The sequence below is a fragment of the Lachnellula hyalina genome (assembly GCF_007821495.1).
Source record: "Lachnellula hyalina strain CBS 185.66 chromosome Unknown contig00015, whole genome shotgun sequence".
In the NCBI taxonomy this organism is placed as follows: Eukaryota; Fungi; Ascomycota; class Leotiomycetes; order Helotiales; family Lachnaceae; genus Lachnellula; species Lachnellula hyalina.
The window spans coordinates 24956-46994 of record NW_022157129.1 but is presented as its reverse complement, the minus strand read 5'-3'; the positions used below and the strand labels follow the sequence as shown (position 1 = coordinate 46994).

Below are 22039 nucleotides of genomic sequence, written 5' to 3'. Positions count from 1 at the left end.
CACTTTATTTCATGCTTCGTTCCACGTATGTGCTGTCGCGGCTTGCAGCTTCCTTCTATGCAGAGAAGCATATGTATGTGTAATCTGATGTGGAAGTGAAGGAAGATTCTATCGTCGGGACACTCTCATCAATTGATGCGAAGCATGATTACTGCTTCCGTTATCATGTCCTTTTCACAGGTCCATCATATTCTCAAAACTAAAGAAGCATTTCTTGAAGCTAGCCAAATCTTAGCTCGCACATGAGCCATAGCGAACCAGTGTCTTATTCAAGTATTCTCATGCATGTATATATTTCAAGGGTCTGTTGAAAGTCGATTTGATAGCAACCTAGTTAATTAGTCATGGGCGACTGGAAGTCAAAGGGATAATATACCATGCAGTTGGCAGAACCCACACGACTTGACTACTGTGATTCTCCAATGCTGTTTGGTGAGGCATAGGCCGCTGGCTTAAGAGCTGCCCAGTGTCAGACTTTCATCCTATCACTAGTTTCCTAGCAAATCACTCCAGGGACTTCTCGGTTCTTTGAAAAGAGGCGTGAGAAGCACTCTGATATGTATGACCCTTGAAGAGTATCACTTCCAACATTGAGTTATTTCGAGTCTAATGTCCTAGTACATTCTAGACATTTTCCTCTCAGATGGCTTTTCCACGCAGCTCGACACCTCTTCATCCCTTTGAGGTCTTTTGCCTAGAAAACAAGGCGATATTCAATTGTTAGACGTCGCCTTTTCTGTTCAATCTCTGGCTCTTTTGTCCAAACTATTGTATGACATTCTCATCCGAGCCAATTGTCTATCTCTCGAGATCCGTAAAACTTGATATGAGTTCTAGTTGATACCGCAGCAGAACCCTGACTCAAAACTCCGCAGTAAGCGGCTGTCCGATTGTAGAAGCTTATGCCAATCCTCCCAAATTTGAGAAAGGAGTGAATCCAAGTGAAATCAAACGAAGCTAATCAATGTAATCTCATACCTGCTTCCTGAACTTGCGATCCTTCGTTCGTTCCCTCTTTGTGCTTCCTAAATCGAACAATCTCGTCGTTCAATCACACACTTTACTTCTAATTCTAAATCTTCCACTTCGAGTGGGACATTCAAATGGCCCCCCCTCATAACCCCTCACCACGCCAGCGAGCGAGACCACACTCGCCCCCGCTTTGCCTTCATCCCACACCACCTCCATCAGCCCCATCAGCTCTATCAGGTCCATTACCCAGGCCATCAACTCCGTCACCTCCCCAATCCCCTCTGCCTTCCCCTCCTAACACTCCTGGTGACTGGTTGCACGAGAAAGGAGAAGAAGACGCGGAGAAGGAAGAGGAAGACGATTTTGGCGTAAGTGATCAACTGGTCCCCAAACGACGTCCAAGACTGAGTAGGGCATTTGCAGGATGATATCGACACCTTATGCATCAAGATGGCCGGTCTCTCATTGGAAGTACGTAGCTATTCTGCTTTTGATTGTTCCATGCTGATTTAGACATCGCAGCCACGGAGAAAGCAGTTGGAAGAATCAGCCGTCCTCGGAATAACCAAGTGGTCGCAGCACCTTCAGATCCAGCACAGATGGGAGCAAGAGAAGCAGGAGCGTGAACGCAACGGCATGGAATACCTTCAAGGCCATGAGGATGAGAATGGAGGCCACCTACCAGATCCGCGGCGCATCTGTAAGTGTTCTTTCCACTGCTTCGATTGAGACGGGACATTCTCGTCAATCGTGGACATGACTAATTCGCCGTACCTGTATGTATAGTCCTCGCCCATCAAGCAAAACCGCGCTGCCACCGGCTTTTGTCTCTAGTGAAGCAATCATCCCTGCGGTCGTGGTCGTACTGGAACACCCCCTGCCCCTACTTGAGTTTTTGGCGCTAGAGTCTCGCTTACTTGACAACCCCGCCCCTCCCGCTTGGCGCGTCACGTCTGTTTAGATCTTCCGCGTCTCCCAATTTCTTGTACAGAATATCCCCTTCAACTTTTTGTCACCATCCAGCCCAGTGTCCTCAACATCACCATGAGGCTCCGACTTGTTGTCAGTCGGCATAGTCTGCCCGACACGCGTGTTCTGTGGAACATCGACACAAGCTCTTCACCGACCATCTACCAGCTGCTAGAGCAGGTCAACGAGATCATACCAATCGAATCAGGCGAGTGGGGCTTGGAAGATTACACTGTACAGTCAAATGGATTTGACTGCATACACTATAAAGGAGTGAGCGAGTTGTGTAAGGAGGATGAAGAGGTTCTGTAGGTTTGTCCGTCTTGATTCTTAATCCCAAAACTTACTTGTCCTTGCAGTATCAAACCACTTTCCTCTCGAGATTTGAAAGTACGAAGCATATCAGGCAGACACCAAATCACTTCAGATGGCAAGCATCTTGTGGATGGCGTCGCCTTTGGAAGACCACAACCCCTCCGACGATTTCCGTGGGATCGACCGGAGATTCATATACCACCCCGAAAGCGAGCACGAATAATGTCTTCTGAAGATGATATTGATGATGAAGGCTTCGCAGCTCTTAAAGATACAGAAGAACAAGAGACAGATGATGCAAACAAGCAATTGGTGCTGTGCGCCAACTTTGACGACGATGACTCAGAGGACGATGAGGATTTCACACCAGCTGGTGATGAAGATCAAGAAGACTTATCTGAAGAAGAAAATGAGTCTGCAGATGAAGATCTTGAGGAAGACTCCATTGATGGCGAAGGAGATGATACACAGAGTAACCCAGAGCAAACCGAGGTTGCGGAACATCTCGACGACGAAGGAGTACTTGCGGACTACGATGAAGCTGCTCGGATGAATATACGTAAGTTACACTCGGCATTTCCTGGGGCATCCTTGAATATATGTCGACATGTCTATGACCAAGCCGATGGCAACAGCATGATACTCTCGTGGGATGCTCTGAACGAAGGGTTCAAAGCCGTTGAGCCAAAAAGTGAATTTGCTGAAACATCACAAGAAGAAGCGAGTACGACCAATGCCAAGTCAAAAAAGCGATCTGCGGACGAACTTGAAGATGAGGACGAAGAGGAATCTGATGAGGAGAGTCAAGACCCTTTCTTAAATTACTACGACCAGAACGGATTACCACCTGGATCCATCACATCTGGGAAAGCTCTATCGGTCATGGCTGAGGCTGTGAAGGGCTCCCCAAACCGACGACTACAATCGGGCAGATCAGTCGCCAGCAATAAGATTAAATTCACCGATGAAGAATTATCGAAAGGTCTTACTTCCACACCACTTCTGGATGCGGACTTCCATGAAGATGAAAGTGAGGTAAACAGCGATGATTCTAGCGAGACGAGTAGCAGCGGCAGCAGCGATGCTCCAGGCGAGGAATCTGATAAGATAGACGTTGAGGATGAGGACACCTCTTCTTCAGGAAGTGATAGCTCTAGTGACTCTTTTAGTGAAGATGAGTCCACAGAAGAGGTTGTGAGCAAAACCAACGATGACGCTGCGGCAAGGTCTGATAGCGAGGAAGATGGGGATATTTCTTCTTCTTCAGGGAGCGATAGCTCTAGTGACTCTTCCAGTGAAGATGAGTCTATAGCAGAGTTGCCTTCTAAGATCGACGATGAAGCTGCTGTAGGGTCTGACGATGTTGAAGATGGGGATACCTCCTCTTCAGAGAGTGATAGCGACAGCGATGGTAGCAGTGAGTCCTCCAGCGAAGATGAATCACCAGATGAGGTTTCAAGCAAGTTTGTAGCTGCAATGTCCACTCCTACAAAGCCTCCCCAACGCACTTTTGCTGGAATTCCAGATAGTGGAAAGTCCAAGACTAAAGCGAGGAATGAACGCAGAAGAAAGAGTAATGCGTTACAACGACATGTTAGGACGGGAATTTTGCCAGCGGGAACTACATTGAAAGAATTCAACCAAATAGAGCTGAAAGATGACACATCGGCAGAAGATGCACGTAGTGCGCTACAAAAAGTCAGATCAGCCATGATAGCTGATGAATCAGGACGAAGTGCTCATCGAGCACTTGCTAAGACCGACGAGTTTGAACAGCAAAGGCAAAGACTACTTGCGTCGTTGTCTTCTGGTGGAGTTGAAGTTGGTCGCTCTCCGAGAAGTCCATCCATATCACCAGCATCTGAACCTCAAAGACCCGATGCTGAGAACTTATCGAGCGAAGCACCCAAGCAGCCCGTTCTTCATCCGAATGAGGCCATGCTTTTCTCTACTGCTAAGGAAACGATTGAGCAAAACTCTTCAAATTTAAACGCCCAAGAAGATACAAGCATGAACACCGACGATATCCGGCCGTCGACCGCACCCGAATCAACCGATACCCCATCGGAACCACCTCTGGTTCAACCTCCTTCGGTAGATTCATCTCAAGTCAAACCTTCTCGACGACCAAAACTTGATCTTGGCGCAGGAACTAGAATGCTTTTCGGTGCTCTGGGAAGGAGAGCCCCAAAGAACAAACAAGACGCAGAAAAAATCCAACAGGATTTGATGAAGGATGCGAGGCCTATCAAGGTTCCAAAACCAATCGAGGAACCTGTGGCAGATGCGTCCGAATCTGATGATGATGATGAATCATGGAGAGAGAAGATTAATTATCGAGCCGTGGAGTGTTGCTATGATGGTGTCGAATTGAGCGAGCCACCATTTCCCTTCAAACAACGTTGGGATCCTCAGCAAAGTGGAAAGGGACTGAAGCGAATGAGAGAGCAAACACAATATCATGAGGATGCACATGTATCGAAGAAGCAGCGAAAGCGGAAGGGTAAACATGCTCGTGCTGTAGAGGTGGAAAATGATGCCACATACGAGTCTAGCTTTCAAGCAGATTCTTGGAATGCGCAGTATGATGATTCTCAGTTGTCAGGGGCTCGAAATGATGATGAAGGAGATGTCGACCTGCAGCTGTTGAATGATCTACAAGCTCCAAGTGCTGAAGTCAGCCAAGTCCCTGATGACTTGGTGGCCCTTCCCGAAGATCCATCATCTCTCACACAACTTGAGAATGGAAAAGCGAAAGTCGGGATGACCATTGCATTCAAGAGCTTGGAAATGTCGGTCCAAACAAACTGGCAGCCACAAATGTCGCCATATCGAACTGCAATTGTTGTCACGATTGAAGATAATGGGGATCTTGATCTTAGACTTGCAGTAAGAGATCGGGCGGTGAAGTCTTACGATGAAGAAACTGGTGAGAGGATGTTTGACAAATTTGAAATGCCTATGGATGATGACGAGGAAGAAGATGATGGAAGACTATACCTTTCATTTGGTGAGCTTGTTGAGCCGAAAATCGTTGCACCTCCTCCAACGAATACGATACAAGACTCTGTTACAGATGAAGCATCTCAAGAAAAAAATGCACCGACTACAGATGAATCTGTTACTTTGAGTCACGAACGCGAGGAGGAACCCGAGGCACAGTTCTCTCATGTCACTGAAACGCCTCTTCAATCAGATGCCGCGGAGCAGATTGAGGAGATGGTTATCGACGAAGTTGAGGAAACAGTCGCGGACCCCCTGGCCGAAGATATTGCTCCACCCCCCAAAACGCCTTTAAACATGGACAACATCTCCAGCTCAAACGCGGAACATATCAAAACGATCATAAAGGATGCGGGGTTTCGATCATCAGTTCCAACAGTTGTTTTGGATGATCTTCGTCCCACTGGTACAGAAACTCCTGGCGATGCTGCAGTCTTTGAGAAGCTGTTAAACGATATGACAGACATTGGCAGCCGATCCTATTCTCCAAAATTTAATGGTTTTGGTAGCTCACCACCTAAGCAACCTTCAAACCCAGAAGTTCGTGAGTCTTCTCAACGAGCACCCTCCAACTCTCCAGAACCTCCACCATCAAGCTGGCAGACGACTAATTCTCCTTTCACGTCACCAGCAAAGCCCCAGGAGAATAGTTCGAGCTGGGTGACCGTGCCAAATGGAGCATCCAGTCAGCCAGAGGCTGAGGCTGAAGGAAGCCCAGAACCAGAAGAGAAAGACATAACTCCCAAGAAAGCCTCTACTCCTCGCAAAATACCCGAGAAGAAGGCACCGACCCCTCGGAAGTCGCCGAAAAAAGCATCTAGCCCAGAACTAGCGTTGCAGAACGATACGACCCCCATTCCAGAAGTAGCCAGGCCGAAGTCCATTAAGAAAGTAAAACGACAAACTTTTGGAAAAGCTCAAGAATTGTGGGAGAATTTTGAGACTACAAAGAGAGCAAGTCCGTCTGTTGAAAGCCAGGAGTCACCAGACCCATTTGGTATGGATGAGAACAGCACGACTGTTCAATACCCCAAGCTTTCTATTGGATCATCATTTACGAGTCAAGTAACGGATCACGGCAGACAACCAGACTTTGAATTTAATGACAGTACAACCACGAATATCGAAAACCCAAAGGTGCCAGGTCTTGATGATGATCAAGGAGCTGCAACTGACGTCGAACCAGAGCTCCCAAGTCGCAAATCAATCGAGGACAGTCAGTCAAATGATCCAATCGCTGTGGAGGCGGAACTCCCAGCCAGAAAGCTAGCGGGAAAGGCCGTAGAGAAGGATACCACTGAAGATGATTCGGAGGATCTTCCATCGCTGGATGAAGCATTCTTTTCTCAGTCTCAAAAATCTGCAAAGGAGAGAACACCCCTACGCTTCAAAGCACGCCCAAAGCAGACAAAGGCAGACAAGACAGCTGTTACTGTTGAAGAAGATTCAGATGATGAAGTGACACCAAAGGCGTCACAGAAGCAACGTCAAACTTCGCGGAGTCGTCAGAACCAAGGCCGACCATCTCAAGGTGCATCTCAAATTGCATCGCAAGGTCGGTCTCAAATACCACCAACGATTTTCGAAAACCGCCAAGTGAGCGCATCACAACCGAGTGGAGCATCACAGAGACGAGCCTCTCAGCCCCGTGTCTCTGCCTCCCAACCCTTTGTACCGATAGGCTCAATGATCACGGACTTGACCATGACTAGTAGTGAAGATGATCTCGACCCTCCTGTCAAGACTAGCAAGAAACCTCGGAAATATGAGATAAGTAGCGACGATGATGAAGACTATAGGGATGGATGGGTGCCGAAGAAGGAGAAGGAGAGGACGGAGACGAGGAGACATACCAGTGTTGGGTTAAGGGACTCATCGCAGACTTCGCTCAATAAGAACAGGAGGAAGACTTCTGCGAGATGAGATGAAGTAGAGGCTTGTTAATAGTAATTGGGGTTTGTGTTTATACCATAGAGTACATTATTGATTGATCATCCCGTAGGGGAGTACTATGTCTCTAGCTATGCTCAGCAGTACACAACCTTGGAATAGATAGATGTACATGAACCTTAGCAGACCCATGTCTCGGACTGACCAACTCGTGAGACTCATCAACACCTGATCCGCATTCCGGACCTACCTGATGCGATGCTCCTACCCGCGTCACGTGCTCGTACCCGTGGAGTGAAATGAAAAGTCTTCTTGAGATTCAAACCCACCCACCGCTTGAGTCCTCTTCCCATCTACAACCAAGAAACGACTCATCTATGTGTTGCCTTCCTTCACTTTCTTTGTTGTGATAATTCGGTATTCAGAGTTCTTGTTCTTGTTCTTGTTCGGGCGTTTTCAGCTCTCCTGAACAAATTCGCCGGCCTTCTCCTTGCAAGCTACGGAACAGACAGAACTGAGTGAGAACATGCCCTTTTTTATCATAAGAGGTAAGTGAGGCGCAGGAAAAGTATAGGAGTATAGCGTGTTGAAACTTGAAACTCGTTATATTTTTTTCTTTTGTTTCTGTGGCTTTCTTTTCTTTTTCTTTTTTTCTCGATGTAGTGGTGGTGTTCTCGACGCGTTTCACATGTGAGTTGTATCGGTGTCTAATTCGCTGTGCTGTTTTGGACTTGGACTTTAGTGCATGCTTTGAAGAATAGATGGATGGCACGAAACGAAACGAAATGGAGCTTTGAAACGTTATTTTGCAGTCATAACTGTTGTTTCGTCGTGCTTGAATCATTGATTATGTTCCATGTCAGCCATCGTCGTTGAGTCTGACTCTAAAGGGTTGGTGAAACTCTTCTCTTCTCTTTGATTTTCTAATTAACTCTCATTGAAACTCACTTCTCTTCTTGATTATTCTTTTTAAATGTCGAATTGAGCCTTTCGAATGATCTGATGAAAGATACCGAGGAAGGCAAGCAAGCTATATCATAATTCCTCCAAAGTATAATCTCACTCCGAGTCACACATCTCCCAACCAATCACGACACCGCACGTGCATGCATCGGCAAGCGAGTCCTGCATTGCATTGCATCACGTTATCTAGCTCCCTAGGTATCTCTAGAAAGACGTCTATCCGGAACCGCGGATTCGGATTCCATTCCATTCCCCTCCCTCGAGAGTCATGAAGCTCCTCTATCTCCCCATCTCTTCTCTCCTGGCTATTTCGATTCCAAGCCTCGTCGCTGCAAGTCTTGCTCCTGCTCTGGTTCCCAGAACAGCGTCGCCGTCAGATCCACCTGCACTCCCAAGCGCAGCCTTACCACCTCTCCTCCAAGCAAAACCCACAACTCCAACTCCGCTGCTAACTTCGGCACCGTATGCTTTGGTGACCGAAGCTCCGGAGTATAGTTTAGGGACGGGCATGGAGGGTGCAGAAGGCGTTAGTGTGAAGCAAAAGTGGCATTTGACGACGTACACTACGTGTGTCACGCTGGGGACGTATGTCGATTGTGGGGTGCATGAGCCGGTGTTGCCTGGGGGGGATGAAGTTGCGGGAGCTGGAAGGGTGGGTGGACGTGGGGTTTGGGTGGGCTTTGTTGTTGGGGGTGTGGGATGGGTTTTGTGGTGATGTACAGGGGAGGAGGGGTTAATGGTATAGAGGTGGAGACTGTGGGAATGGAAGAAGAGGTGTTGGGTTAATGATGTATGATTTTATGAATGGATGAATGGGAAGGATTGGTATGTGCCTAGGTATGGGCCGTAGCGTTGCTTATTGGGCTGGAGTGGAGTTCAGTTTCGGGATTGGGATCGGTATATGGATATGGATATGGATGGATACGGATATATGGGTAACGACGCCATGACATCTTTACATATTGCTAGATTTGCAGGCATTTCTATCCAACTATAGAACCATAATCAAGACTCGAGATTTTTACTCACTCACTCACTCACTTAGATTCCCTCCTCTGCCTTTTACAATCTCAAAAACGCCCTCCCAATTTCACCTCACAAATCTGAATCTCCACCGCATCATCATAAAACGGCCCCTCCTGCTCCCGTGCCCCTAACACTGGGAACTCAATCTCTTCAGCCCTTAATCCGCACCCCTCACACGTCCCCAGAAACCCAGCAAACGTCCTCTCGTTCCGAACCGTCGCCGCAACTAATACCCTGACGCCCGGATTCCGCGCAAATAGATTCTGGAACGTCGATACCAATGCCGGGATACCAGCTGCGTCATACGTGACATCTGCTGCGATGACTACATCCACATCCGCATCCAGAATTCCCATCCCCATTTCTCCTCTTTCCTCTGCACCGTCTTCGCCCCAGATAAACACGCTGCCGTGGATTTGAGAAGAATCCGTGAGGTGGTTTAATGCGAAATTGGAGGGTAGGCATGAGACTACGTCTGAGGATCCGTCTGTACATAGGACGTGTGCAGCGTGCAAGTATTTGGCACACAGGATGGATAGGAAGCCGGTTCCGCATCCGAGTTCGAGGATTCGGCGCGAGTGGATTAGGGGTTGTGAAGTTAGGTACTGGGAAAGGTGGAGGGATGCTTCCCAGGTTTTCAGACCGGTTGTTCCGGATGCCGAGAGGACTGTTGGGTGGGTTGTTAGTATATATATATGTAATAGAAAAGTTTCTTGTCGGTTAAAAAACACTCGGGTTGGACATATTCAAGGTGTTTTGGCTTAGGGGGGGGGGGGGGGGGTTGACTTACGGTTGCGGGATTCGAGGAGGGTAATCGTTGGTGGGACGAGCGTAGAGGAATTGGAGGTGGGTGTTGGGGGTGGTGATTTGAAGTTGGAGAAGCTGGGGAGGAGGGAGGACAGCGTGTATGTCACGTAGGACTTTTGCTGGGTGGAGGCTGCTTCGGAGGGGAGCGGGGAGGAAAGGAGGGTGGAGAGGTGGTTCATGAGATTATCAGATATTCCCTGAGATATGATAGACGGTCAGAAGATGAGATGAGATGAGATGAGATGTATTGAAATGATCCGGGTTGGATATATATAAATGATTTGAAAAATGTGTTAAATTTGATACGGGGAAGCAATAGCATACGTCTTCTTCCCAGTCTTGAATACTCTGCTCAATTTTCTTGATGAGTTTTTTCAATACCTTTAATTGATATCTCGCAGGAGGTGGATGTTCAATGACTGATTCATCAAACATGGTGGAATAAATAGCTTCTTGGAAGGCATCTTTTCGAAGATATTCCTCATCTGGGTAGTCTAACTCGAGTTGAAGCTGGAGATATTGACGACAGAAGCGGTTGAGTTGTACTCTTCCACCAATTGCCAGTTTCTGCTGCATCCCCAGTGCCCTTCATCGAACAACATGTACATGACTGAAGAACTTTCATCTTTTCTCGTAAGTTTACAAAGTGACCTGGTGGCTGGTGCTCCCTGCAGTTGATGCAGCCCCCGCTCATGCCTTAGGCATCAAGTCACGTGCATTTCATGAGCCACCAGGCTAGTCCCCTCTCGACCATCGCTTATCTTTAGTTCTTTCCACACAGCAACTTTGACCTTTTCTCGTTCGCCGTCTCAAAATCTCCAAATCAACGACAACACCATGGCCGACCAACCCGTAACGCTGCGCACGCGCAAGTTCATTCGTAACCCTCTTTTGGGCCGAAAGCAGATGGTTGTGTACGTCTACGCCTACATCTGCGCACTCAGTGGGATGGACAATTAGCTAACAGTGGTGACAGCGACGTTCTTCACCCAAACCGCGCAAACATCTCCAAGGATGACCTCCGCGCAAAGCTCGCTGAGATGTACAAGGCGACCGTTGCCCAGGTCAACGTGGTACGTTAGATATACTCTTGATTGTTATGCTGGTGCTGATTATATTCCTCGCAAAGTTCGGTCTCCAAACCCAATTCGGTGGTGGCAAGACAACCGGTTTCGCTCTCGTCTACGATTCTCCCGATGCCCTGAAGAAGTTCGAGCCTCACTACAGACTGGTTCGTGTTGGATTGGCCAGCAAGATCGAGAAGCCCAGCAGACAGCAACGTACGTCTCCAACGCACCCCACATGGGACCACAGAAGTCATACTAACGTGATGGATAGGCAAGCAACGCAAGAACAGACAGAAGACGCTCCGGGGAACAGCAAAGGTCAAGGGTGCCAAGAAGAAGAAGGACGCATAGATGTGCCCCTCCTTTTTTGTATGTGGAAAATGGAGGCATTTGGTGTTGCGGGAATGGGCATTGGCTTTGTATGCATCTGCGCTGGCTTTCCATAGGTTTCGAAGGATTGGTTTGCTCGTATGATGCATGAATTCGATGGAACCATTCGGCATACTACAACAATAAAGGCGTTTGCTTTCTTCTGCATACGGGTCGGATACTAGGTGACAATGTGAATCTGGACGATATGACGAGGCGTGGGATTTGGATTTGGAGATTTCAGCGTTGCACACAGTCTGGAAGTTTCCTGGTTGAGCATCTTATGTCGCTTGAAAAGAGTCTCAAGCATCGAATTCTTATCTCGATACTTCATATTGTTTTCCTCATGCTGTTTTCACTTTCCTCTCCTCCTTCCTTCCTCCTTTACAAACATCCCAATTCTTTCAACGCCTTAAAGCTGCAACTTACCACAGCAGACTCTCGAGCTTATGAGCGGCGCCAACCCACCAGCTCCTTACTCCTCACTCGGTATTGATTCAAAGCAACCCCCGCCCAGCACAACGCAGCAGCAGCGCAACGCCACCTTCCCAACCTCCTGGAAAGCAACCTGGTTACAAGCACCCTCCACGCCAGCTCCCCCCAAAAAACCCCTCACAAATAGCCACTACCTCATAGGTGACCTCGAGGCCCCACACCCTTGCGCTGCGTCCCGAAGTTGAAACGAGACTGGAAGGGCCTGTAGGTAATGAATGGAATGGTCTAAACACGGTTGGAGGGGGGGAGTACATAAACCTCTTATTTGCACGCTCTCGAACTTCTATAGATAAAACGCCACGCCTTAATGCGAGACTCCCCGCTTGCACTTTACGCATTTTCAGTACCTGGCTGACTATTGTCTTGCGAGTAGGTAGGTACTAAGTCTATTATGCCCGAACTATCTATGCTTCGTGTCATGCGGCAGACATCACATCAGCCAACGCTATCACCTGGTAGCTCTGCAGAGTAAGGCGAGGCGTGCTTCAGTTCCGAAGCTCTGCTGTTCAGTTCCCTTTCGCTATCGACATCGTCGCCGGAGCCTGACTCTCGTAGCGGGAACGAGACATATATAGCGTGGGTTTGCTCTCGATTCTTCCAAGTAAAGCAATGTCCGATTCTTGTTAGCTTGGTCGCTTCGGCACAGTTCTCCATCGTATATATCATATCGGGGCCTCGATGTCATTCATCGCCGAATCCAATCCACTGCCAGAGCAGGAGTGGAGTGGAGTGTAGTGCATGGATGAGGGGTGTTTGTTTGAAATAAACTCGGCTGATGGATCCGGATGGAATTTATACAAAGCCTAATTTATGCCCATGTTCTTTCTCCATGTGAAATCCACACCCCCCTTTCTTATATATGTGTCATACTCCCCGGTTTCTGGACAAGATTCCCTTAGCTTACCTTTCCATGCTTTTACAGCGACCGTCGATAGATCTGTATTATGCCTCTCTTCCTAGCCTGCACAAGCGGAATCTAATGGTCGCGCTATAAGGCGAAAAGAAATGGGATATATAGGAGGCCGGTACTTTATCATGCTCGCGTAGGTTGCTAGCTAGCTCGGGCAAATATTTCTTCTCTCCATGCTAGTTCATCTCTAGCTACCTTAGGTAGTATGAAGACTTGAAGTACGTGCCATCGCGCCCTGCCAGCCAGCGTATTCAAATTGCATCAACCGTGGGGATATCAACTACAACCTCCTACTATGTATAATTCAATTTAATTTCACATAATTAAGCCTGAGTCTTGACTGAAAAATAAAGTGCACAAATAAACCACTATGATAAAGTAATAACGTCTCCCGTCTGCCGAAATTAAGGTAGACAGGAACCAAGTCCTTGCGCCAGCTTGTATTTACAGTCTGAAGCTCGACGGATCAGGATTGAATATGCACCTCGATCTACGAACTCTGGAGTTTGCGGGGTCTTGATCGATAAAGACCCTGATATTTTCGGTTGTTGTGATGTGCTTGTGCAGAATTATGGTGAGTAGCTGGAGTAATTATAAAGGGCTACTTATTGTATTATAGGGATGTTTCTCACTAGTAAGGGGTGGGTGAAGCTGAGTTAGTACCACATCGGAGATGTAGTTTAAGCTTTTCTATTTGTATATTATTTTCGGCTTCTCTTTGGTATGTGGACGCCTCGGTCGAGATTGTATGGAAAGGTAAGAGGTAAGAGGTAAGGAGTAAAGACTTGGTCTATAAGAGAATATTTCTCAAGAGCTACTATTATCCAAGTCGCACGCAGCACTATGGAATAAGAGATGAAATTTATTAACGACAGATCAGAGCTGGGTATTTGCTATTTAGACATGGAGAATTTAGACCTATTCTCGATCGCGAACCCCCCCAATGCAAGATTAACCCCTTGGCAAAACGACAATACAGTATCCCTATGATGATATTACAAAACCCAATTCCCATCTATATCCGTATTCAGTAGACTGTCGAAGAACAAATTATCCGCCTCCTGCAAACCCCAATCCTGCATCAATTGATCAGAGACCAGCGAAGGGTACCGACTACTTGTAAACGAGACCATTGGCATGTTGACAGGGTCGGAACTTGGTAAAGACATGTCTGGCCAAGTATTAGAATTCTCGGTTCCTTTGAGCTTCAAATTACTGTCGAGCGTGATGATAGTCTGCCGCTTTTCGGCGTACGGCGTCGTGGGGTTTGGAGGAGTCGGAGGCAGTTTGGTCGCGGGCGGTCGCACTATGCTAATGGTGCCGAAATACGGAATCGTAAGACGGAGATTCCCAGCCGCTCGTCCAGAAGGCGAATCGACTGCGAGGAGTGACCGGATAACGTCGGAGCTTTGCGAAGCTATCACATTCTTGCCACCGTCTGATAACATTTCTAGGGATTTCAGTACTGTGTGTATCAACTTTCGATCGTTATCTTTCCGTTGTCGCGTTTCGGTCGTCTCGTCCCCTTGAGAAGGTTCAATCAACCCCAGAAATAATGTAACGGTAGCTGTGAGCGCTCCAAAATCAATAACCTTGCAGCAGAATCTGCTATTTGCCGTACTCCGCATTGCGAGATATCGATATATCATTTCCCTGGATGACTTCAGACAGCTGAATTTGCTGTATTCGTAACGACGTTCTGTAGCAGCACGTAACATATAGGGTAGGTGAACCAATGCCTCCAGCTGGAAATACCACACTTGAGTCATTAAGCTATCAAATTGCTCTGCTGCTTTCGGGGTTCCTTCCTCGGCGAAGAATGTAGGGATTGCCCACCAGGACTCTGGCATATTCTTCGCGAGGTTGTCGAGCTTTTCATCAATCTGCTGCGTCGTGGCATATGCGTTGGAACTTTCACACTGATTTCTATCGATGACCAAGGCTGTCAATTGACTGAGCTTTCTCGAGAAGAGTAAGGGTTTGTCGATAGCCGGATTTTGAAATGTCTCGTCTGGAGCAAAATCGTTATCAGGAGAGCCAACAGGCAGACCCAATAGAAGAGCCTACCATGTTAGCTAGGTTTGTTTGTGTGATGGTTTAACTCACTAAATATCTGTCAGCTTGGAAAATCTGAAACCACATATCTTGCCCATTCGGAATCTCCGTTGACCGTCTATGGATGCCCATTAATTGACCTATATTCAGAGCTCTTCGGAAAGTCAACCAAGCTCGCCGCGGGTTGCCTGCGTTGATGTGATAGACGCCTTGGAGACTCAAGCATTCTAATCCCTCCATAGTGCTAATCAACTCATCATCGGATGTTATAAGACCAGAGACAGTTGCTAGATATCTTTCCATACGAGCTTCAACCGATGGCAGAAGATGCAGTTGTTTGGTATCGAAGTCAGGGTTTAGTTGTTGGAGGCACACTGCAAGGTACAATATAGTCCTCGCAATAATTGTAGGATGCTTCTTTGAGATCTCCGCTAGGTCAAAGATAGGAGGCACTACCGAAGGCTCTCTGTCGCCAAACATACTGGTTGTATGCGTTGACATGGCGTGAATCAGAAGCCAGCAACTGCTGTTTTGAGATATTAGTTGGGCATCTCTTTGTGATGGAAGTATGTCTATTAGAGTTTGCCGAATTCGATCAATTTTAGGTGGCCGGCAAGAAGGAGTTTTGGTTCCGCTACTCGACTGGGCCGGGGTAGGCATTGATGAAGGACCATTTTCTCGACGACCGAGCTATTACTGTTAGTGAGCCCTACGAAACATTGACTAAAATACCCACAACATTATTGTCAAAAAGTGTCATGAAAGGGGTCTCCTGAGAGACCCCGGATGAAGCTGATGTGTAGGGCGTGAGATCCTCAGTCCCCATAGACTCTGGGGTGAGGATATCTTGTTGGACTTTGTCCTCTTCTTCGTATTGTGTGACCTTTGCAACCAAAGTTTCCAACAAGCGTTCTACACGACCGAGTCTCTCGCCCATCTGGGTATTGCTTGATGGTTCGCGCTCTTCTGGGTATTCTTGGCTAAGACATGTCGTTCCCCGCGTGAGGCAACCCGAACAGACTGGCACATCTTCTGAACTCAATTGGCACTTGATCTTTCTTCGTTTGCCTTTTCATCCATTTAGAACATGATTTCGAAAGTCGGATTGAAACATAAGCTTACACTCCCAGCAACTTCGGGTGCCTTTACGGACTCTTTTCCTGGGTGGCTCAGCATCGGGGGAAGAGAAGCCACTTCCAGACATCTTGATGGACTGAATTGCAGGACTGACTATTATCGACGACTTGTTTGATGTAGAAACAAAACAAACGAAAAACAAAGGCCAGATATCATTACATGTCAAACGCGAGAATGGAGATAAGAGAGGTAACATCAATGTGCAACCTCGCGTTGACCGTCATCATGCGCTGCCTGGCGACATTTCTTTCCTCCGCCGTCGTTCGGCTGGACGCGACTCGAGTGATTGGCTCGGAGACTTTTGCTTATGGCATGGGCATGGGTCATGTGATAAAATACCCGAGCCGAGTAATGAAATATATCACGTGAAGGTCTCGCAGGTGCATGCCATGCCATGCCATTTCCTTCAACGTTTCTAAGCCCAATAACTTTTATCTTTGTCTTTGGGGAAGCTCATGCATGCCTCCTCCAATTTTTCATTCCCATTTCCTTTAGGACCCCGGCTAAACCTCATTATCAGGACTTTCTCTGCAGCGTTTATCTCAACATCAAAACTCCCAATCCTAGCATTTGGGGGTATATAATCCATGTCAAAGCCATCTTCCTCTAGACCCATCCGCCAAGCGTCCAAGTTAGCCATCGTGGTAGAGTTCCGCGTACCTTCTCGGCAGGCATACCATCGCTGCAAAGCAATTGCCTCCCGGCGAAGTGTTCGATCTCGACACCACTTTCCAACTGCATGAAGGGCAGGAATTACTCCAAGATTGAAAGTGAAATCATCATCCGAAATACTCTTCTTCATCTGTATGATTTTCCTGCAAGTGGAAACAAGTTCTTTGAAGTCTTCAAGGTGCTTGTCGAAAGAGCAATTATCCGTATCCAGCGAGCTGACCAGGTACATCTCGCTAGTCTTGCAACGGACAAAAAGCATGTGTGCTGCAATTGCTGCTGATTTGTCAGACGACTGAGTGATTTTATTGTATAAAGCTTTGAAGGCTCGGCGCCACCGTCCGTGTTCTCGTGCCAATTTGTCCCTTTCATCTTCAAAAGTTTTCAACCTCTCGGAAGGTGTAGAGGTACCCATCTGTGGACCAATGGCACTCTCGTCTTGCTTAGGGGTAACTTCCCTTCCTTCATAGAGTTTCGACGGTATACTTTGATCTTGTTGGAGATTGGATATCTTCCACATGAAGAATATTGCTCGTGAGTCAACCAAACGCCAATAGTGACGAACATCGTCTATATTCGAGAATTTCAAGGGCATTTCTTGGATTTCTTCCTCGCCTTCATTTATCGATAGTCGGTGGCTTTCTGCCGGGCTAGAATCGTTTATCCCTAGTATCTGAGTGTTGAAAAAGGTACCTGCCTGGACCATCTCGATCTCCGGAAGCATGGTACGAAGAGTCTGGGGATCGCAGTCCCCACCTCTGGCTTTTAAGCATTCTTGAAACAGCTTCAGCCCCTATCATACATGTAGCATCAGCATGTTTATCCGACGGTTTCATCGAATACTTTGAGGACAGGATCATAGAATCTTCTAGAATAGGCAAATCTTCTCGACAAGTTGGACCAGACAACCATACAAAACTTGGCAACATCTGGTCCTGGATTAACTTACACTGCGAGTGTGGCTGATTGTGGTAATGAGGTTACCAGATAGACATTCTAAACACCAAGGCGCTGAGTCAGTACTGTAAAAACAGGGACTTGAGGCTATGGATGGGGAGGCGTTCACTCTGAACCCGCAACTCGAGTAAGCAGTCTTAAGATATCCGAAGCAGGAAGTGTTCAAAGTAAGGACTTACCGAAGAAGCACACCATCAAACAAGCCACCAAAGCGGCTCTGGTATCCGGTCGATTGCCCAGGGTTTCCCTCATTACCTGCAGAGATTTTTCATGGTGTTTCAAAGCGAGCTGTCTATGTCGAAGCGCATTAACTCTCGAGGCTTCATCTTTGGCTTCTCGATTTAGCTTCCTCGATACACTGAGAGCGCCGATTGCAACAACAGCTGTAAGCATATAGGGTTGTTTCCGACAGCCGTCAATCACGAGTCGATTCCAGGTGGACTTGTCCAAAGCCCCAGATAGATCAAGAGCTATCTCGTTTTGGAAGTGCTGAAAATGCGTAAATTCGAATTCACTATGGCACTCAACCCCCGAGAAAGGTACAACTGATAGATTGTCAGGAATCTGGAGCGGTAGTAAAAGCCGTGGGCGCAGCAGGCTTTGTCGGAAATTCGAGTACCCGTCGCATTCAAGTCCAACTTTGATGCACCGATTGCACTTTGGCTTGGCCTCGTCACACTTGACTCTCCTCCTTTTCTATCGAGAAATTAGTTACTATTTCTCCAGCAAAAGCAAGAGCCGAATAGGTGAAACACCCCTCGGGGTTCTCAACACAGCAAACCCGAGGAACGAAGAAAATGGTTGATATTACACAGGTCAAGCAACCCGATTTTGTTTTGACATTCTGTCTCCTCCTAATAATCTCCTTGGATGATTCCGAGGTCATCGTTCTAACGATAAGGGAGAGTCCGCTAGCTTTGTCCCTTCAAAAGATGATACTAAATAGACAAAAGCACATTCGCAAACTGTATTCGCATCGAAAGTCAAGTAGATGATTGAATATAACCACTGAAAGACAGCCTTGTGTTTCGTTATCCGCTTTGATTTATGTTGAAGACTAGCACTTTAATAATTAGTTAGGTAAGAGGTCTGATGGAGTCCATATCGCCGGAGGGATTCTTACGTACTATTTTAAGATTCTGTGCCACAATCAGGAGGGGGCTCATTCAAACCTCAATCCTAGACTCAGCCAGATCGTAATCGTGTAATAGTGAAAACCAAATCTCGACTTTTAAATACCTGTTGAATTTAACAGGGTGGCGAGGTAGAAACGTTAATCTTAAAACAATTAAATCATCAATTCGAGGGTTACGAGTAATTCCTTCATTGCGGCACAGTCAAGTCAGTACCTACCTACGCCGTAGATGCTAAATCTCTATAAAGGGTGGCTTACAACTTAATCAATGCACATTAGACATATCAAGGAATTTGATTGTCTCATGACCAAAGAGGGCCTACAGATCCGTAATTTTTATGCGGTATAGTAGTTCACCGCAGGCACGGTGGTACCTCAAGTACCCCTGGCGTTACAGTAGCTCCTGAGGCTTAAGTCCGGAGGAGTGGCCCGCTTTTCAACGATGCCAAATCTGGCATGTTGTGAATTCGAGCTCATAGCATAGCTTGCCATTAATGCAAAGAAAGACCTTGATGTTTCTATCACTCTTTGATTTCCCAAACCAGTGTACTAAGTATGAATGCCCTAGATGAAGCAAAAAGAGAGGCTGCCAAGCGTGCAGTACCTCGAGCCAACGGACAACGCTTGACCCGCAGGCGTGTCCCCCTTTCATGTATCGCGTGTCGAGTGCGAAAGTGAGCACCTTCCCTATATGTACACTCTATAGGCATAATTCAGACTGTTATATTGATAGAAACACAGATTGAAATGCAATCGAGAGAAGCCATGCCAAAATTGTGTTGTCAGAGGAGAAACGATTGCAGCTGCGTGTACCTACGTGGAGAAAGCGGACAAAAAGAGTTCACTACTATCAAACCCACGCTCAGATGCTGAGGATATGAGGAAGAGGCTCAATCGTCTCGAGAGCTCCATTCTCTCCATGATGGATACTAATGGGAATCGCTCTGAAACTTCTGCATCCAGTCTTTCCCACGTGTCAGGTGCCGAGAACACCAGTGAAAGCCCAGATCAAACTGGAGGGCAAAAGATATCTGTTGATTCCAGGAGCACACACTGGGATGCTATCTTGAATGAGGTGAGTACTTTGTTTATTTTGAAAGAATGTTACCTGACGCGGCGCAGCTTGGAGCTATGAAGGATGCTTGGAGTGAAGAGAACGACAAGATTGAGTTCTCAAATGGCCCAGTTCCTACTGGAAAGCCTTTTCGACCAAGTCTCCTTTCCGGACTTTCGCAGCCTCCTGATCGAGCAACTATCATGGAGTCTTTGCCTTCCAAGGAAGCCACTGACAGACTTGTTTCCCAATTTTTCAAATCTTACACCCCGTCGGTACCCGCGGCATGTAAGTGTGACCACTTCTCACTACCGGAATCTCATTGACATATGTCTAGTTTTGGTTCATGAAGCAACATTTCTGAAGCAGGTGAGATGGCCTCGTTATATTTTAGTGCAAAGCTAATCCTGAGCAGTGTAACAAGCACTGGGAAAATCCAGCTGAAACCAAAATAATGTGGATAGGTCTCTTGTTTGGCGCGATGGGTCTTGCAATGCAGTCATACACCAGAACCGGCGATATCCCTCCCGAATACCAGGGCACTATACCAGCGATGGTAGATCTATATCGTATTCAGGCAGCCCAGTGCATTGTCCTTGCCGATATAACTAAACCAGTCGAGTTCACAATCGAAACATTGATGTTCTACACAATGCTCGAGTACACAGTCTCCAGAGATGGAGATATGGGCACATGGCTTTTATCCGGTACGATCATGCGTCTGGCGTTGCAGCAAGGTTACCACCGTGATCCATCACAACACCCGAATCTCACGCCCTTTCAAGGGGAGATGCGAAGGAGAGTTTGGATTAGCCTTAATCAGCATGAATTGCTATTCTCTGTACTTGTTGGTCTACCCAAGCCGGTCAAGTATGCGGAATGCGATACGCAGCCACCTCGCAATATCCATGAGGAGGAGCTTTACGAGGATATGAAGGAATTGCCACCTTCTCGACCTCTGACCGAACCAACTAAAGTTTGTTTTCAGGTTGTCAAGTCTCGATTGATGCGGGCCTACGGCGAGGTTGTAGAGTTCCTCCATCTTATTCGGCCGCAGCCTTTTGCAGAGGTCATGAGGCTTGACTTGAACTTGATGAAAACCCGGGAGATGATTCCAGCCCATCTACAGCTCGGGGATACACTGGAAGATATGAAGAATGACCAACCAGCAAGGACCATGGAGAAATATATCCTCCAACTATTTTACCACAAAGCAATAGTTCTACTCCATCGCAAATTTTGGGATGCTGCGCCAGAAGGTACCCCGCCGGGAAAGTTCTATTACTCACGGAAGACATGTGTTGCTTCAGCAGTTGCTCTTTTAGATCACCAAGCACTGATGCATGAAGGAATCCGTCCAGGCGGACCACTTGTCAAAATGAAATGGTACCATTTCGTCATCACCACCCACGATTTTCTTCTCGCGGCAATGGTCATATGCCTGGATGTCATGAACCTCCGACGACAATTTCCAGACAACAATTTCCCTCCTTGTGTCATTACGGAACCACAAAAGCTAAACGCCATTCTGAGATCAAGGAATATATGGGCGGACATCGTGGATGATTGCCAGGATGCAAAAAGGGCTGTCACCTTGTTGGATGCTGTTTTGAGCAAGCTGAAAATTAAAGGCCAGCGAGAGGAGAAGAGAACAGAGGAGATATATCAAGCTCAGCCCTTATCAGCGTTGGCTCCGCACCCAACGGCGGAAACTTTAAGGTTTGATCCATACTTTACCGATCAATTTGCGCTGGGTGGGATGCCTCTCGCAGTGGGATATCCTACTACTGAGGACGACATCATGCAAGATACGTTTCCTGATATCCTGTCTTCCGATCTTTCTGTTCCAAATGACTTTGACTGGGTAAGTCCTTTGACTTCTGGTGTACTACACCGTCCACTAAATGATAAACAGGATGCTTGGGATCAGTTCCTGCAGGTACAACAGCAGTCATTTACCGAGGCAATCCCCTATGAGTTTCAGATGCAAAGCGTATGAATATAGGACCAGACTAAACCTGCTACACTCGTTCTACGTACCGGCTACATTCAATCCAAGCTTTACCATATCCATATAAGCACGGAACACTAGACAAGAGCTCCAATTATACGGCGGCATCGATCCATCGAGCTGCGAATCTATCCTGAAATCCTCAAAAATAGGGCCCAACTGGCCCCTCCACGTCTTGACACTGATCTCAGAAAACCCAGTCGCAGTCTCCTTCATACCGTCCGTCTCAAACCCC

At 47.2% G+C, this 22039-nt stretch overlaps 4 protein-coding genes across 4 annotated transcripts; 2 read left to right on the top strand and 2 right to left on the bottom strand.

Annotated features, from left to right (window-relative positions):
- Positions 1–9182: 9182 nt before the first annotated feature.
- Positions 9183–10521, bottom strand: LHYA1_G000866 (Protein-lysine N-methyltransferase; the record flags this gene model as incomplete). Its single annotated transcript, XM_031145855.1, has 3 exons — positions 9183–9805; positions 9929–10142; positions 10270–10521. 3 exons carry the CDS (start codon positions 10519–10521, stop codon positions 9183–9185), a joined length of 1089 nt encoding a protein of 362 aa, XP_031008469.1.
- Positions 10522–10782: 261 nt separating this feature from the next.
- LHYA1_G000865 (40S ribosomal protein) lies at positions 10783–11363 on the top strand (the record flags this gene model as incomplete). Its single annotated transcript, XM_031145854.1, has 4 exons — positions 10783–10859; positions 10913–11018; positions 11075–11225; positions 11284–11363. 4 exons carry the CDS (start codon positions 10783–10785, stop codon positions 11361–11363), a joined length of 414 nt encoding a protein of 137 aa, XP_031008472.1.
- A 2418-nt stretch (positions 11364–13781) lies between these two features.
- On the bottom strand, positions 13782–16045 carry sdnS (Transcription factor; the record flags this gene model as incomplete). Its single annotated transcript, XM_031145853.1, has 4 exons — positions 13782–14849; positions 14893–15531; positions 15578–15909; positions 15964–16045. 4 exons carry the CDS (start codon positions 16043–16045, stop codon positions 13782–13784), a joined length of 2121 nt encoding a protein of 706 aa, XP_031008471.1.
- Positions 16046–19294: 3249 nt separating this feature from the next.
- Positions 19295–21792, top strand: fsa6_3 (Fusarisetin A cluster transcription factor; the record flags this gene model as incomplete). Its single annotated transcript, XM_031145852.1, has 6 exons — positions 19295–19413; positions 19481–19814; positions 19862–20081; positions 20131–20162; positions 20209–21657; positions 21709–21792. The coding sequence occupies 6 exons, from the start codon at positions 19295–19297 to the stop codon at positions 21790–21792; spliced, it is 2238 nt and encodes a 745-aa protein (XP_031008474.1).
- Positions 21793–22039: the final 247 nt, after the last annotated feature.